Genomic DNA, 18,988 nt, shown 5'->3' with positions numbered 1-18,988 from the left:
AAGGGTGCCGAAAGGTAAAAAATTAGTGCAATTGACTAAACTCGGAAAAAGTGCAGTGTATTAGACAATAAAGAGGATAAAAAATGGCATAGATATAAGACATAGACAGTTTCGGGTAGATTGCGTAAGATTCGCGGAAACAATTTAAATGCTTTGGTGGCTTTAGAACGACCACCTCTTTGGTGGCTTTTAAATGACATCTCTGCAAAGGCAACGAAGAATAGATTTTTGTCAACATTTTCGAGAAGATAATTTTAATAATGTCTTTATATCTAATAAAAGTTGTTTCCAGCTTGGAGCATTCATCTAAAAGTCCTATCAAGAGAAAATGTTACCATTTAAATTTTCAAATTTCCCACTAAAATAATGGTTTGGGGAATATCTCAGCGTGATGCTACACCTCTCTGTATAGTTAATGGTACTGTTGATAGTGCGAAATATTGTGACATAATAAATGATTTTTTTCTTGAAACGGCTCATGTTTTATATCCAGAGGGGTGGCGTTTTCAGTAAGAAAATGCAAGATGCCATACTTCTGCTAATACTCAAGCTTGGATGCAAGAACACGAATTGGCAACAATTCCGTGGCCAGCAGCATCTTCAGATCTTAGCCCCATTGAAAACATATGGGGACTGATGAAGATTGAAGTAGAACGAGCAGCGCCACGAGATAAAGAAGGTTTGATTCGGTCAGTTTTACAGGCCTGGAACACCATTACCGAAAATTATGACCTTGACCTAGTTTCGGGTGTACCTGGACGTTTAGTTTAGTGTTTAGATTTAAATGGAGGTTGTATAAGTAAATAAGATGAATTATTATTTAAAGTTTTATATTTTAAGTGATAGGAATAAATACCGTAAAATTATAATTCTGCTTTTTTTTTCCGAATACTTTCTAGACGGACTATAATTTCACCATTGATTTTTATACCTTCTCTTAAACCATCAATAGCTTCCCTGAACAGCATTTCCGAGTAAGTATTGAACAACGTCGGCGATAAAATGAAGCCCTGACGTACTCCGCGTTTTATCGGGGTTTTATGTAATCAACTTAATCCGAAGCAAAAATACTACCACTTCTTAAGCCTGAGAAATCCCGGACATCACCTGAGTCATATCCACCAATATCTTTAACCAATATTATATGTAAAACGGGAGACTATTATATATATGTAGAGTGTTAGAGAAAATGGTAAATAAAAGGCTGATATGGTGTTTAGAAGAACAAAAACTCCTTATTCTACAAGAAAGCGGATTTAAGCAAAATAGATCCACTATTCTTCTTCTTCTTAGGGTGCCTGTCCATTCCGAACGTTGGCGATCATTCTGGCTATGATGACTTTGTTGGTTGCTATACGAAATAGCTGTGTTGAGGTCTTTCTATACCATGCTCTCGGGTTAGTAAACCAGGATATTCTTCTTCGTCCTGGGACCCTTCTTCCTTCAATCTCACCTTGTAAAATGCATTGAAGTAGCTCGTATCTGACTTGATTTCTCAGTATATGTCCAAAGTACTGCAGCTTACGGCTCTTCACGATGTTGACCAAATCCACAGTTGTATTCATCCTCCGCTGTACTTTTTTATTGGTAACTTTGTCTGTCCATGGTATCTTCAGGATCCTTCTGTATGACCATAGCTCAAAAAAGCCTGAAGTTTTGATAGAGTTTCCGCCTTCAATGTCCACGTTTCTACTCCGTACAGAAGCACTGAGTATACATAACATTTAAGGAGCCTTATTTTTGTTTTTGGGGTGAGGTCATGGCTCTTGAACACAAAACTCATAGTCAAGAATGCACTTTTTGCCTTTCCGATACGACATTTAATCTCCTAGGTATTGTCCCACGACTCATTAATTATAGTTCCCAAGTAGTTGTATCCACTATAGATAACCTAATAGACGTAGAGTCAGGAATACATGAAGCATTTGCAAATAAGTAAGATTGTATCGCAGTATTTTTTAATATTAATAAAGCTTATGATACTGTCTGGCGATTCAATATTATATCAAAATTGCATAATTGGAATATCAGGGGCAATATGTTAAAATTTATTTTAAATTTTCTTCAATCTCGCAGCTTCATAGTTCGATCAGACAACGTTAACTCATACAAAAAAGTTCAAGAGAACGGAGTAGCACAAGTATCAGTTATAAGCTCAACCCTTTCTCTAATAGCCATAAACGACATTCTTCCACAATGCTCACCGATTGTTAAAGGAAGATTATACGCTGATGACTTAGTTTTACTTGCCAAAGGAAAAAACTCTACATCTATTCAAAAACATTTACAACTAACAATCAATCAGTTAGAATCATGGTCTAGGTATATCGGATTACAATTTTCACCGACAAAAACTAAATGTATTTTATTCACACGAAAACATAACACTCTAAATCCACATCTGAAGCTATATAATCAAACCCTCAGTTTCACAAATAATCTCAGATTTTTAGGTATGGTTTTCGACCAAAAGCTCTCCTGAAAAAAACATACAGAAGAACTTAAAAAATCATGCCAAGCAGGATTAAATTTTATGAAAATTATTTTCAGCAAAACTGGGAAGCAGATCAAAATACACTATTACATGTATATAAATCTTTAGTTAGATTCAAACTCGACTATTGTGCGATAGTTTATTCATCAAGCAAAGTATCAGTATTTAAAACCTTAGAAACTGTTCAAAACTCAGCTCTACGAATAGCCACAGGTGCGTTTCGAACGACACCAGTTGAAAGTTTACAATGCTTAACAGGAGAACCACCCCTAAGTTTACAATGCAAATACCTTTTTATCTCATATGCTTCTAAAATAGCTAGTAATAAAGAATACCCTACTTATACCATAACGTTGACAGATCGATTTCGACACTTTCTCTACAACAAGACTAGATCCACAATTTTACGAAAGAGTTAGAAGAAACCGTTATGACCTACATCTTGAATTTCCTGAAATTCTCTCAACAAATTTCCTAACTTCTCCACTTTGGTTAATACCAATTTCCAAGATTAATACTAACCTAAGTATATATAAAAAAAGTGAGACTATAACAGACCTGATCAAACAATCATACTTAATAGAAATGGAAACTTATAAAAATCACTATAAGATATACACTAATGCATCCGAATCTTCAGACGTTGTTGGTGAAGCCATCCTCACACCCAATACATCCTTAAAATTTAAATTCAATCCCATTACTTTGTCATACACTGCAGAGTTGCCTGCAATATTACAAGCACTTATCCACATAAAAGAGTCGAAATATACCGTCTCTCATAATAACCGATTCACTAAGCTCACTTCACACTATCAAACGTTTATATAACTATAATCCAATTGTCTCACATACCCAATCAGAAGTAGAGATTCTAAAATAATAATAAGATCACTGTTGACTTCAAATTTGTTCCATCACATTTAAGTATACAAGGAAATGAATAAGCAGATTAACTAGTCCGCTTAGCATCCTTCAGCCAGGACTCCATTCTTATTAATGAGATTTCTTCAGATGACTTCAAGTCAGAAATAAAATATAAAGTGTTAAGTGCGTGGCAAAATATGTGGAGTGCATCACAAAATAAACTCAAGGAAATCAAACAATTAGTGAAACCCTGGCTTCAACCAACAGAGAATAGACACGACCAAGTGAGAATAACACATTTGCGACTAGGACGTAGTAACTTTACACATAAACACCTCTTTACGCGAACTGAACCACCAATGTGTGAAAATTGTCGAATAACATTCTCCGTGAAGCATATACTAACTCAGTGCAAAACATATGAAGCAGCAAGAAAGAAGCACACTATCCCAAATAATATAAAGGAATCCTTAGGAAAAAACATGAACATTAAAAACACAATAAGTTATCTTAAAGATTCAGGACTGTATCAATTATTGTAATTTTTTCTAACTTTACCGGTATTATATTTTTTAGGTCGCTAATAACCCTTGTGGTTACAGTGTAAATAAATAAAAAAAATGGCCAGTGATTCTCGTTCAGATTGTAGTCAACGATTTATTTGATTTTTATTTTTTTTGAGAGAATAAAGTTTTGATTGAAGTATCTGTATTGTCTATTATTTAAGGTATATAAATTGCTACAATCTGTTTTAAAGTTTAGGATTTTGAACGACAGTGTATGTGTGTCAATATGTATTTTATTAATATTATGTTTTTATTAATAAAAATTTTTGAGCATTAATAAACAATGTTTATTGTTTATTGTTTTTGGAAGTTTAATAAATATTATTTTTTGTGACGTATTATTTTATTTTGAGTAGACGATATAAATTATTTCAATTTTGTTGTAGAAAAAAATATAATAATTATTTTTCTAAAGTAATCTATTAAATATATAACATTTTCTTGCAGCTTATGGTTAGATATGTCAGTTTTTATAGTTTTTTGTCGACAATTTGCTGATATGTTTGCTAACGTGTGTTTTTCTGGTGTTTTTGAGACAAATGTTTGTCTAGTTTATTTAATCTTGAGTTCCTTTTTGAGTTGTTAAAACTTATTGGCACTCATTTTCTTTCACAGTTTAGCTGTATTTAGTGTGTTTCTTTATTAAACTGTGAGTTTTACACGAGTTTCCAGTGCGTGATTTTGAACAATCTCACACAGAAAATTTTTAAACGGAATTGTTTATAAAATTTTATGTTAAAGTTTGTGTAATTGCTTGTAAGGGGGATTAAATTTCGACTGCACAGTTTTGTTTTTAAATCTATCAGAGTAAAGCATAGCGATATCCATATTTGAATATTTTTATTTATATGTATGTAATGAAATAAAAGGATCAAAGGTGTTGGATAAAAAATATATTTGAATAATTTTGATTTAACATATTTTTTATTTTCCTTTTCCTGTTGCATATTTTTACACTGTTAAAAGGTCAATTTATTTCAGAATCTAGGAAATACCATAAATAAATAAAATTTAAACAATAGAATTAAAATTTGGCATTTATAATACCCAACTAAAGGTTTTGCAATATATTTGAGTAGAATATTAATTTAATTAATTAATCTTTTGTTTTTATCAACGTATTAAACTAGAATATATTTAAAAACTGTTTTTTTTTACTACCTTTAAATACAATATCATAATACAGTATAGCCCGAAATGAACAGTACTGAAACTGAAACATAGGTGTCTGTTTGTGCTCGCTGTCATACCTAAATTAACTAGTACAGACCTAGCAAACAATTAATTAGTAAGGCCTAATTGATAAAAATGCTGTTAAGTACAGAGGAGAAAGTGTTTTTGGTGGAGCAATAATTTCACTCATATGGAATTGACCGACGCAATGGTGCAAGTCTGCGATACGTGTGTAATTAATTCACAGAACGGTTTAATAAACGTTCTCCAATATTGTTTTAATTTTAATAATAAAAAATTCAGAAATACAGATAATATATTGTGCGAACAAAAAGAAAACTCGGGGCGTCCCATAATTATTAACAACAACAATAACCATAACGTGTTTTTGAGAGAATCTTGTAAAACCCGAAATCCAACCTGACAATGACAGCGTTGCATCTTGGCTTAAAACGAACTATCTTGCAAAGAATCCTAAAGGAGCTGGGTGCATTTTCGTATGTCATCACTCAGGTATATTAACAATTACATCCTTGCGTTGCGGTATGAAAATCCTGAATTTTTCTGTTCGTTTTCCAAACGAAGCATATTTTCATTTGTCGGGCCATATAAATCGTCGCAGAAATCGGTTTCTGGGCTTTACCAGACCAAATAAAGTTCTAGAAGTTCCTTTACACAGTGCAAGAGTGACTGTCTGGTGTGCAGTTTCGGAACACGGAATCATTGGTCCGTACTTTATCGAAAAAAATGTAGGCAAGTAGGCAAGCACACTACTGAATCAACAAAGGTACATACAAATTTTAACACGCTTCATTCCTGATTTACGTGGGCATTTCAGACTAATTTTTACAGCAGGATTTGGCAACTTGTCGTACTGCTGTAGCAATTCTTCAATTTCTTCAGGTACATTTTCCAAACAGATTCATTTTACGATTTACTGACTTCCCTTATCCTTCACATTCTCCAGACCTTACACAACCATACGCATACATTTGGGACACGGCTGAAACTGTCGTTTTTAAACGGGCACCACAAACCATCTGTGAATTAAATAATACCGTTAGAGCCTTTTTCGTAGACCTGAAACAACCCTTATTCCATTACATAACGAGAAACCTGAAGAATTGGTATAAAGTCTGTCTTCAGGCAGAAGAGGAGGAGCACATTTAGAACATGTAATAGTGTCGATAATAATAGAACATGTAATAAGGTGTAAATTGCTAAAACAATAAAATAATTAAAAGTTTAGTACTGTTTATTTAGGACTATACTCTATATATACTATAAGGGAAAGTCGGGTAAAATAGTCCACTTGGGTAAAATGCTTCCCCAACATATTTCTCATAATTTTCATAAAACCGCTGTATAGCTTTCTTTATTACTAGTACTATTAGTGCCATTATGTGCGAAGCTGTGAAGATATGCGAAGCATTATAAGCTACTTTTAATAGAACCTATACAAAACATAATATTGCTAATTTCGTGATTACAAATGTCGTGTTATTAGACTTTTTGATTAAAGTAGGTAGATTTTTTTTAATGTATTTTAAAAAGGCATTTTTTTTTATTTCATATATGTTTGAATTTCTCCAATTATCAGAAGCCATTCATGTAAATAAGTTTTTATATTTAATCAGATTTTGAGGACAAATGGTCCCTTCATGTTGAGGCAAAAGGACTCCGGGTATCATTTTACCCTTGCTTAGCCTGCCAAATAAAGTTTTGAGTTATACAGGAATATTTTTTATAATAATCAAAATGTAGGTATATCATCTTTACAGAAATAATGGTTGCCGCTTTTAAGTGCTTAAACCTTAAGTACATTAAAAGGGCCGAAAATCATAATGTGAACTAAATGTAGACTACTTTATTCGTAAGGGAGATGTCAGAACACTATCGGTACTTTCTTTTAGGCAACAGATTGTTCGAAAAGCCTTGGTCGATTTATTACAACATTGCCCAAAGAATTAAAGACTTACTTAAAGAAATATGTTTTAGAGATGAAAGACCGAAGGCATGGCAAAGAAAAACATTTGTAAAGTAGCCTACGAGCTTTCGGAGAGGAACGGTATTAAATACAGTTTTTCTGACAACAAAAATTCAGCTAAAACGGCTTGGTTTAAAGATTTTCTAAAGAAACATTCAGAGATTTCTTTTAGAACTCCTGAGGCTACATTAGCCACCAGAGCGAGAGGCATTAATTTTTTTCCCCTTAAGATGAAATACAAAGTAAAAATAACATCAATCCTATAAGAATATATAATATGGCTAAGTCTGGTATCCAGACGATCCCTAGAAAGTTGTCCAAAATTTTAGCACATAAAGGGCAGGACCAGGTTGATTTCTTAACGAGCGCTAAAAGGAGATACAATGTCACCATTGTTCGTTGTGTAAATGCTGTAGGTCAATTTATTTCTCCAGCAATAATATTCCCTCGCAACGATGGAATGAATCAAGGCGTCACATATGGAATACTTAATCTTTACAACTTATCTGGATACATAAAATCTGACACCTTCGTTTTGTTCTTAAATTTTTTTCAACAACATACACAGTGCTCAGTTGAAGATAGGGTCCTAATGCCGTATTTTAACGAAGAAGGTATTTTATGGCTTAAAACAAACCCTGGAAAAGTCATAACTCTGTACAATTTAGCAAGCTTGTTTAAAAAAGCAGATCGAGCAGACTCATTAAATTCGAGACAACATTCTTTAAAACCAAACATATTCCCAGATTATAAATTTAAACCATTGTGTATAACTTATTGACTTATACTGAAAAATGAACCAGTTGATCCTATTTATGAACTAAGAACTACTTCTCCACAAAGAGATACTTCTTTGCTTCCAAGTTCTTTACCTATAAGGAAAAGAAAAATAAAAAAAAGATACCTTTTCGCTTCCAAGTTCTTTACTTATAAGGAACAGAAAAAATCGTTATACATCTTTACCAGACGAGTGAGAGGAATGAAAAGTAAATGGACGATCTTCGGATGATATCACCTTTTTGGAAACAGTCCGGGGGGATTATCAGAAAATACAACTGTATCCACTGCAGCTTCAAATCCGGAAGTAGTTGTTTCAAACAATAAAGTTGACATTACAAGCTCTGTAATTAATTGATGGATTCGACCGTTACTTGATGGAAATTCATTTTATGTAACAATAAAACACTGAAAACTTTGTTTTCAAAACTTCCACAAAATTTATTATAAAATCTTATCACTGCAGCTGTTTCGACATAGTGCCTTTCTCAAGTGATCTGTTTTTGGCATGAGTAATTCAATGTAGCTCTGTAATTGGTAATTTAATACTAATTTTGGAACAGAAAGATGGTGTTAAATGGAATGAAATTCCATCAGCTTGCATAAAAAGATACTTGTGTAACTCCATTATGCTATAGCTCTACTACCTCAGACACCTCCTTGACAACGAGTTCAGGACCTTCGTAAAGAATAACTTGATCAAATAAACAAGGTTTTTACCTTCACACCAATTTATCCTATGGTAAAAGAAAAACAAAACACCAAAGTCAACTACAAACATAAAAAAAAAGAAAGAAAATAAAACATTTAATGATGATGGAGACGACGCCGACGTTGGCTGCATATTTTGCTCGAAATTCTTTAGTACATCGCAGGCGAAGGAGGTTTGGATTAAGTGTACTTTGTGCAATAAATAGTGCCACCTATTCTATGCGCGTGTAACTGGAAAGCAGAATTTGTATGTACACTTGCGATTTTCTAACTAGAAATGTTTTATTACTTTTTCTGTACAAAAGAACTGTAGGGGTCATTTTACCCTAGCCATGATGCAAAATGGTACCTTTAGAGCATTTTAAAAATAATGATATTTTTCTTGTAATTGTATATACAGGGTGTTTCAAAAAAAGGCAACCCCGTCTATGGGGTAGGTAAAAAACTGAAAAATAATTGGGGTTTGTTTGTTAAAAAATTTTTGTAACGCCATCCGTTTTCAAGATACAGGGCGTTGAAGGAAAAAAAGTTTTACGCATTTTTTGCAATTTTGCCGAATTTACTGGCAACATTGTAATGAAATTCTATACGAATATGTTTTGGAAGCTGATACATCCCATGAATTTGTTTTTATATCTTCTCATAGAGGGCGCTAGTTACACGGATCGTACTAAGTATTAGTCAATATAACTTTTTTAAGAGTATAATTATTAATCAAAATTTTAAGTAAACTTAAACATCATTCAATTTTACACAAAAAAGGTACTCTTGGTAAAACTCGAAAATGTGTACCGTTTTCGGAATATTTTAATTTGAAACTTATGAAGTAATAATTGATGCTGGTAGTAATGATAAAGTTTTAATAGGTATACCTCTACTTTCTCCAAGTGTGCCATGGAAATCTGACATTTATTGATTGTTATGACGATAAATCAACAATAATTAGAGTTTTGAAACCTTGTTATTTGTAAAATCAAATCAAAATGTACTCAGATGTTGAATACACTGACATTTTATTAACATTAGGCGAATGTTTAGGATGTTCTAGTGCAGCTGTGACACGTTATGCAGAAAAGTTTTCTAGAAGAAACTTACCAAGTAAAAAAACATTTAGAGCCGTTGAACGACGTTGTCGAGAAACTGGGAATGTGAGACCAAATAAAATAAATTCTGGTAGACCATGAACAACAAGAACAATTAATAAAGAAAATAATATTTTAAATTTACTTGATCAAGATCCAACAGTTAGCGTAAGGAATATAGCAAGACAAACAAATACTTCTTCTACAAGTACTTGGCGGATACTGATAGAACAGCAATTACATCCTTATCATTACAGGAAAGTCCAAGAGCTCTTGACAGATGATCTACCGGTTAGAGTGGATTTTTGTGAAACATTGCAACAAAGGACAGCCCACAATATAAATTTTTTTAAATGCATTCTTTTTACGGCCGAGGCCACCTTTACGCGACAAGGTATGTTTAACTCCCATAATGCACACTACTGGTGTGATGAGAATCCACGAGTCAAAAAGGTATCAACTTACCAACACTCATTTAAAGTTAATGTTTGGGCAGCAACTTTAGGTAACAAATTAATAGGTAATCATATTTTACCTGGAAATTTAAATGGTGATATGTATCTTGATTTTTTAAACAATTCCTTATTCTAGATATTAGAAGATTTAACGCTAAACGAGCAAAGATCTTTATTTTTTATACACGATGGAGCTCCACCACACTTTGATAGAAGGTGTCGTAATTGGTTGAGTAATCATTTTCCGAATCGATGGATTGGTAGAGATGCAGAAGTCCGATTTATTGGACTCCTCGGTCATGCGATTTTAACCCTTTGGACTATGCAGTTTGGTCGTATATTAAGGAAAAAGTCTATGCTACAGAGGTAAATTCACGCCAAGAATTTGAAGAAAGAATTCAACGTCAATTTAATGACATCATAGCTGATCCCCTACCGTTTAGAAGGTTAATGGAATCTTTAGAAAAAAGAATAGACTTGTGTATTCGCGAAAACGGAGGGCATTTTGAACACTTATTGTAATTGAATTTTATTTTATGTTCTTAGTCATTAATTTAATTTTCTTCTTGTGAGTTTTGTTTAATTACTAAGTATTTTATACCAGCATCAATTATTACTTCATAATTTTCAAAACAAAATATATCGAAAACGGTACACAGTATCGAGTTTTACCAAGAGTACCTTTTTTGTGTAAAATTGAATGATGTTTAAGTTTACTTGAAATTTTGATTAATAATTATACTCTTAAAAAAGTTATATTGACTAATACTTAATACGATCCGTGTAACTAGCGCCCTCGATGAGAATCAGATATAAAAACAAATTCATGGGATGTATCAGCTTCCAAAACATATTCGTGTAAAATTTTATTACAAGGTTGATAGTAGTTTCGGCAAAATCGTAAAAAAATGCGTAAAATTTTTTTTCTTCAACGCCCTGTATCTTGAAAACGGAGGGCGTTACAAAAATTTTTTACTAAGCAAACCCCAATTATTTTTCACTTTTTTACCTACCCTAGAGACGGGGTTACCTTTTTTTGAAACACCCTGTATAAATATAATTTTTGCACAGAAATATCTTCTGCTCTTTATTTTTTGATTAAATTTTACTTAATTGTTTCCTTTTTGTTATTTTTAGCATAAAAAAATGTTACAGGGACCATTTTGCCCCACTCTTTCCCATATAGACAAACAGAAGTAAAGGAATTTACATTCTGATACGAATTTCTAATAAACTCTGACAATCGTTAATCTATATTTTGCAAAAACTTTTAGACCCTTTAATGAAATTTTTATGTTTCCTCTCTGGGTTAGTTCTTCGATTTCTTCATACCGTGTTCTAATTTCATTATATTCGTACAATTTTATTTTGTAATTATTAGTAAAGATTGCCAAACTTTCTTTTACTTCCAAACAGAATTTTTTGTCAAAATAAAGAAATACCAATAACAATTCATTAACGTAGGAAGTTAACCAGAATGCCAGTGTGCTCCCTGCTGAGTTTATTTTAAAATCAAACTCTTTACCACATGATAATTGTATCCCGTTTGTGGGCCATTTTTCTTGAAGTTTTTCTTTGGTATCGTAAAAATGATCCATTCCTTTAATTAAAGTAGGATATGTATACAATCTGTTTGAACATACCTGTTTGTGTAAAAGAAAATTCCAACAATCTGTTGTTTCTGTACAGTCAGGCCAATCGCATGATAACTTTATATTTTGTAGTAGTGTTTCAAGGGGCGTGAATATTACTTTAGCACTTGTACATCGAACACAAAATCCTAAGCAGTTACTGCAGAATATATGACTGTACTCACAAATAAAAATGTGAGGCTTCTCATTTATAAGGGTGCTGCAATTTGAACATTTAAATTTGATTTTCATAAATACGTTAAGAAGACGTTTTAAAATGGATTCTGCTGTTTCTTTCTGTATGGATACAGTATTTTCTGTTACATCTTCTATAATTCCAGGATTATCCAACTTAACAACAAGTTTATATGTATAATTTGTTGGAAGAGTAGATATATACGTTTTAGTTGAGCCTTTTTGTGCAAGTGTCACAAATTTTTGGTAATGATTTTCTTTTTTGCGCATTATCTCTAGCTTATAATTGTTTTGAAAACAAGTAAACTTTTCATCAACTTCCAAAATAGTGTCTTTTCCAACAGTCTTAAATTGTATTAACAACAATTCAAACAAATTATCTGTCATCCAGTATAAACTTTGGCGTGACTCAATGATTACTTTTGAACCAAATATTAATGGAATAGCAGAATGCCAATGGTATGTAAGTTCTTTTCTGGTTCCTTTAAAATCACATCCCAGTTCGGGACAAGTGTATTCTCTTTTACAACAGATTTGTTTGTGTATAGGAAAGTCCAAGCATTTTATTTGCTTATTACATTTTTTCCAATCGCACGTCAATTTAAAATCTCTAAGCAAGTTTTCCATATCCAGCCAATCGCAATAAGTTTCACAAATAGTACAATAATCTTCTATACAATCAGTGCAGCTTACGTGACTTTGTGGACAAAATAACACACGTGTCTTTAACCCGATAATATTCTGGCAATGGCAACATATAATTTCTGACTTCAGATATAAGTCCATAATCGTCTTAAGAAGTGTTGTATGTAAGTCATCTATTGGTTTTTGTACAATAGCAAAAGGTTCTTTCGCCTGATCTTGACAATAAAGTTTAATTGCTCCAAAAAGTATAGATGTAGAAAATGACTCTGGCAAGTCACGTAAATCTATTGAATAGGATTGTGTTTTTATATCAATAAGTTTCGAGACAAACTCAATATCGGAACTAGGATGAAATATTATAATTTTATACTTGGTTACTACATAACATCTATTAAGTTGCTTGCATGATATCTTTAAAGTATCATTTAGTAAAGAAATTGATATTGACACGAGTTGTTGATCTGTATAAAATAAAATTTTATTTGTTTTCAACTGAAATACTCCTTCATAAGCCAAACTATTAGGATGATTTTGTTTATAGTGTTGAATTAATTGACAAGCGTTCCCCTGAATGGAACAGGATGAACATTTGTATAGTTTTTTAAATGTACATAAAGATTCATGTTCTTCTACATTGTTGGAAAAAGAAAAAATCTCTGTACAACCTTCATAATGATTAACACAGTTAAAAAGATAGTTTTTAGCAATTTTGTTATAAAAAGATGGCAGTGGGAAATACTTTATGCTTTTTTTATAATCTGCGCATTCTTCTCGACCGCATACAATAAATGGACGTGTGTTAGATATTGTTACTGGTCCAACTGAAAGGTATTTCAAACAATTACCACATGCTTGGCTGTTTAGAAATTGTTTTGGTAATACCATAACACCTCCAGTTGATTGCACCTAAAAAAACACTTATATTATACTTATGACATTACAATATTAGGATAATTAATAACATTAATAACCGAGTTGTAGTCCAGGAACCCACAGTCCATCCGATAAGAACATTGTATTCTTGGTAAGATAGTTTCGAAGCGTCCATAACAGGCGTCCATAACGAAGCCATGTTATTGTTCCTTCTTTATAAGACAGAGAAGATTATTTTTCACGTTAAGAACGGCTATGAATAACTATTCTGATGAGACTTATTAAGTCGAAATACGTATCAATAGATATATAGACGCTTTGAACGTGAAATCAAATTTTTTCTGTCTTCTTCATTGTATTCTTGCTTTAGACAGATATCTAAATTTAAAAAATATCCATTTCTTTAATCTTTTATTTTGCCACTTTAAATTGAAACTATTTTTTACAATAAAACTAATTTACACCTTATGTAAATATATATATGTATATATATTATGTATATACAATATTACAAATACAATATAATGCAATAAAAAAACCTGCCACACTAAATCATGTCATTGTAAAAAACAAACAACATAACTCTATGTGGTTGTGATTTAAAGGCTTGTGTGAACAAATATATGTGCCCTTTGTAAATGAAGACAATTATTAAAATATTACAATGGACGGTAAAAAAAGTGGCCACCCTATATATTTCTGAAAATAAAAATTCTTTGAAAGTTTTATGCACTGTTTCATATTGCGGCTTAGTTTAAATATTTACTGCGATCATGTATGCTTCTATGGTATGCTTGTTTTTGACAGTTGTGACGTATGTGGTTTTCTGTAGTCGCTGTTTATCTTCTAACTTAAAAACATTTAACTAAACAGTAATTTTGATTTTTAATCGTAAATGTCAACTAAGTGAATATTTAAGATATGATGCTTTCTCCAGTAAATGTTACTCGAATAACTGCATTGTTACCAGACAGAAGATGTCAAAATTATTTATCCGAAAGTTTAGGAATTCTGAGAACTACAGTACGGAGAGCTTTCCATCGCTTTATAGAGACTGGTACATACTCACATCGACCTGGTTTCGGTCGTAGAAGAGTTACCTCGCAAAGAAATGATCGATTTATTGTAATGGAACTTTTAAGAAATCGTCATTCCACTGCAATTTCTGCAAGAAACCATTTGGATGTACAACCCAGACACTATAGGAATTGATTATTTTTTGCTTGACAACATCAACACTAGGATAGACAAGATTGGAGCCGAATTCTTTTAACTGATGGATCGCGGTTCTCTTTAAAGTCTGGCAATGGCCAAGAGGGGATTTGAAGACGAATAAATAAAAAATATGCCAAGCTTGTATGTCATAGAGAAGAAAATTTGGCGGTGGTGATGTCCTGGTTTGGGCTTGAATCTTATTTAAAGCTAGAATTAAACTTATTTTCATCAATGGCGTCCTGAATGCTCACCGATATATAGAGGATGTTTTGGCAGTAGCAGTAGTTCCATTTGGTCCATTTATGGGACACAATTTCGTCTTTATGCATGGTAATGCACGGCTGCATACTTCATGAATCGTGACAAATTACTTGGGGGCAGTAGGAATTAATATTCCAGAATGGTCAGCCTGCAGCCCTGATCTGTATATCACCGAATATGTTTGGGACGAACTTCATTGTAGGGTTAGAAGTCAAGCAGACCAGCCAGAAAGACTTTCAGAACTTCAAAACGTGCTTTGTGAAAAGTATGGACGTATTGCTCAAGTTTTTATTCAAAATTTGTCCCTTTTCCTTTCAAATCATACACAAACGATTATTGATGTTTTAGGGCATAATACCCGATATTAGACAATTTTGTTTAAATTCACTAGTAATTTCTATTGTTTCCAATTCGTTTCGATATTAGCCTTCTAATTAAATTAAATAAATTATGCTAAGGAATCAAGCGGTAATGGTCATTTTTTGTTGATAAAAAAATTAAAGATAATAAGTATACAGCATGAAAAAGTGCATAAAACTTCCAACGGATTTTAATTTTTGGAAATTTATTGGGTGGTCTCTTTCTTTTGCGGCCAGTGTATTATTTATAAAACTAGTTTGTTTACTAATTTTTAATAGACAAGGCGAAAAGCTCGGGTTCGTTCCGAAAAATATTCTCATGAGATTTTTTTTGTATAATCAGTTTCATGAGATGCACCAAAATACGGTTCAAGAGATCGCCCAGGCGACAAATTTTTTTAAACAATTTTTTTTAAACAAATCATAACAATCAGTTTTTTCGGCCACTACAAAAATTTTTTTTCTATTTTTTAAGTCATTTTGAACAAAATGGGTCTCCTGTAATTTTTCTGAAAAACGTTTTCAAAAACGATCGATTTCGAGTTGTAAACAATTTAAAACTGAAAAGAAAAACGCAAAATTGAGATTTTTAAGGCTCAAAAACACAATTAAAAAATGTTATTTTAAAATTCAGCAAGGAGCTAAATACCAGTAGTATTTTGGGCTTATTTTATTTTAGAACATTGTTTTGACGTGACAACGTCTTAAATTAGGTTGTGGCTCGGAGTCACTCATGAAAAAGTGTAACGCCCGCTCACGTCTGTTACGATGAGTCACCGAACGAGAGAGAGGCCCGCCGGATCGGCGAATGCCTTGCGTCTCTCTCCCACTCAAACATGATCGGTCCGAAATTAGTTAAGTTTAAGTTTACATGTACAATGTTTTAGTAAACAAAATATATTTCTATAGTTAAAATTTGTGCAATTCTTATTTTCATTCAATTCCTTGTTCCTATTGTGCAATTTAATAATATTCATATCAATAAATATTCTACCGAGAAAAAGACGTTGTCACGTAAAATCTTTGCCCGTAAAACCGACTTTACAGGCAACCGATTTTTTTGCTTGCTAATGAAGCGCTTATGACAGGACGAGCGCTCGGGCTGCAGCGTCTATAAAAAAGAGAAACAAGTTCTGTGGCACAAACTTTGCTGATTTGAATTCTCATTGTACAAATGAACGCCCTCCCTGTTAAATTTGCTTCAGTAATAATTAAAAACAATGTTTTAAAACATAAGCCCAAACATAAATTAAGCCCAGAATTTTCATCGGCAACTAATAGAAAAAGCCTTAAACTTGAATTAAGACATTTGATAATTTCAAAAATAATATGTTTTACTTGTTTTTTTGAGCCTTGAAAATTGTCGTTTTGCATTTTTTTCAGTTTTAAATGGAGGGCTCAGAAGGCAATCAGTGTGTCATTTTTTACTAAAAATTCAGTTACGTATTGAAGATTCGTTCTTGCAGTTAAAACTTTCTACAGACAAAACGCATAAGGCAATACTTTACCGGAAAACCAACAGATGACAGCACTTTACTTAGCGTCAAAAATAAACTGAAAAATGTTTGAAAGTCATTTAGTATAAGTCATCTTGTGTAACAGTGTGATTTGAATTTTATTTCACCCTTTTATCGGTTATGATTAGTGAAAATACAGTTGATTTACTATTAAAAATAGAAGAAAATAATCCTTACTCGGATAGTGAATCAGAATACGTGCCTAACAGTAAAAATAATTTATCCAATTCAAGTAAGTAACTTTTAACCTAAAAAGTTGAAATTAATTTCTTACGAAAATATGTTAGATGCTTTTTTTGTTAACAATAGATTTAATGTTATAGTAATAAATACTAAAGATAAACACAAAACATATTATTGTGACTGAAATTATACCATATTCAAAGAAAAAAAAATTTTGACTTACACACTTTGACCACTGAAATTTCTTTCAGATGTTTCCAATTTATTTGCAGATGATCTTAGGGCAGAAAATAATGCGGTTGAAAATGTAGGGTGCGTTACGGTAGAATCACCGAAAAAAGGGAGAAAGTGCAAAAGGAATCCAACAGAATGGACACGGGCAGTCAACGCAGTTCGACGGTATAGTGAAAAAGCTTATGTGAACAGAAATCGGACGAATATGCCTGGTAAATCGTTTCAATATGTTGATTGTAAATGTAGATGACTTTGGTTTTCCAATATAACACTCGAAGAACGACAACTTATTTTTGACTCATTTTATAAATTAGCTGACCATACAAAGCAGGAATACAAGAGCGCCAAAATTAAAATCAACAAAATATTACTTAACTACTACAGTCATGTCCATTCGTGTGTGTAACAAATTTTTAAAGATACCTTTCAAGTGAGTGAGAGGCGTATCTATAAACTGTCTTCTAGTACGGGGCAAGCTTCTTGCATAGAGAAAATAGGTCACAAAGAACCAACCAATAAAATTGATGTCACAAAAGTCAAGGAACATATCAAGTCATTTCCTTGCTATAAGAGCCATTCCACACTTTGTGATGCTCCAGATAGAAAATATTTAAATCCGGATTTAAATATTAGAAAGATGTATCAAGTTTGTCAAGAGAAATGCGAACAAGAAGGTTTAGAACCACTCAAAGAAAAAATGTACCATCATGTTTTCTCGTCAAATTTTAATCATTACTTCAAACCTCCATCTAAAGATACCTATAAGTTATGCGATTCTTTGCAAAATACCTTCAGATTTGGGACGATAAAGATATACAGAAAGCAAAAACCGATAAAGAAATTCACTTCAGAAAGGCAAAACTAGCAAGAGATTCGCTTAACAAAGGTAAAAATTTAGCTGGTGAAAAATTTATGTTCTTACATTAAATCTACAAAAAGCTTTGTCTTTTCCCAAACTAAGCACGTCTCTTGCTTATTATAAGGTGAACTAATATGTTTACAATTTGGGAATTCATAGTTTCAACCACGACAAGGGATAGATGTTTATGTGGGACGAAACAGAGGGATCTCGAGGTTCACAAGAAGTTGCCTCCTGCCTGACAAAACATTTAAAAATGAATGAAGGAAATTGTAGTAATATCATTTTATATTCGGACTGTTGTACAGGCTAGAACCGGAATATTAAACTAAGTTTATCACTACTCAAACTCGTACAAGACCCTGAAATGAACGCTACTTCAATCGACCATAAATTTCTCACCTCAAGTCATAGCTACCCCGAATGATGTAGATTTTGGAGTTATTGCGTCAAAGACAAAGAACAAAGAGTTTACTTATGGTCCTGAAGATTGGATCAATTTAGTTTCCACTGCTGAGAAGACTCATCCATTTCAAATAATTTAAATGAAACGTGAAGATTTTTTCTACAATAATGTTGGAGAACAACATCATTAATAGAAAAATCGATAATACAGAGGGACAAGTTAACTGATTGAACAAAAATTGCTCAGATATTCCAAAATAAATCCGGAATCTATTTTCCATAAAGAAACACTTCAAGAAGATTTTCCATTTTCCGAGATCAACATTGCAAAAAATTTCGGAAAGGGGAAGACCACCTAATTTCTTTAATATCATTCAGGATCAACTCAACAAAAATTTGAAAAAGAAACACATGTTTGAGCTTCCTTACATTCACCGCACTATTTAAAGATTTGCCAGTAATATAAAGGGCTAAACCTGGAGCTTTAACTTCAGTGATC

General features: G+C 32.5%; 2 protein-coding genes across 6 annotated transcripts in view; one reads left to right on the top strand and one right to left on the bottom strand.

The window, feature by feature from the left end:
• Nucleotides 1-18,988, top strand: part of LOC140447526 (orexin/Hypocretin receptor type 1-like) — a 1,044,614-nt gene that overhangs the window by 568,018 nt on the left and 457,608 nt on the right. The gene's annotated exons all lie outside the window — the stretch shown is intronic.
• The window catches only part of LOC140447525 (uncharacterized), a 61,824-nt gene continuing 53,717 nt past the window's right edge, over nucleotides 10,882-18,988 (bottom strand). For 2 of the 5 annotated variants that reach the window (XM_072540222.1, XM_072540223.1), the window contains exon 9: nucleotides 10,886-13,489. In XM_072540222.1, coding sequence (XP_072396323.1) covers nucleotides 11,339-13,489 — 2,151 coding nt within the window. In that variant the 3' untranslated portion in view covers nucleotides 10,886-11,338. Of the gene's footprint in view, nucleotides 13,490-18,988 lie in introns of all 5 variants that reach the window. The other 3 variants (XM_072540226.1, XM_072540224.1, XM_072540225.1) reach the window with 3 other exon arrangements.

This window comes from Diabrotica undecimpunctata, chromosome 8 (assembly GCF_040954645.1).
Source record: "Diabrotica undecimpunctata isolate CICGRU chromosome 8, icDiaUnde3, whole genome shotgun sequence".
Classification (NCBI taxonomy): Eukaryota; Metazoa; Arthropoda; class Insecta; order Coleoptera; family Chrysomelidae; genus Diabrotica; species Diabrotica undecimpunctata.
This window is presented reverse-complemented; position numbering and strand designations above follow the sequence as displayed.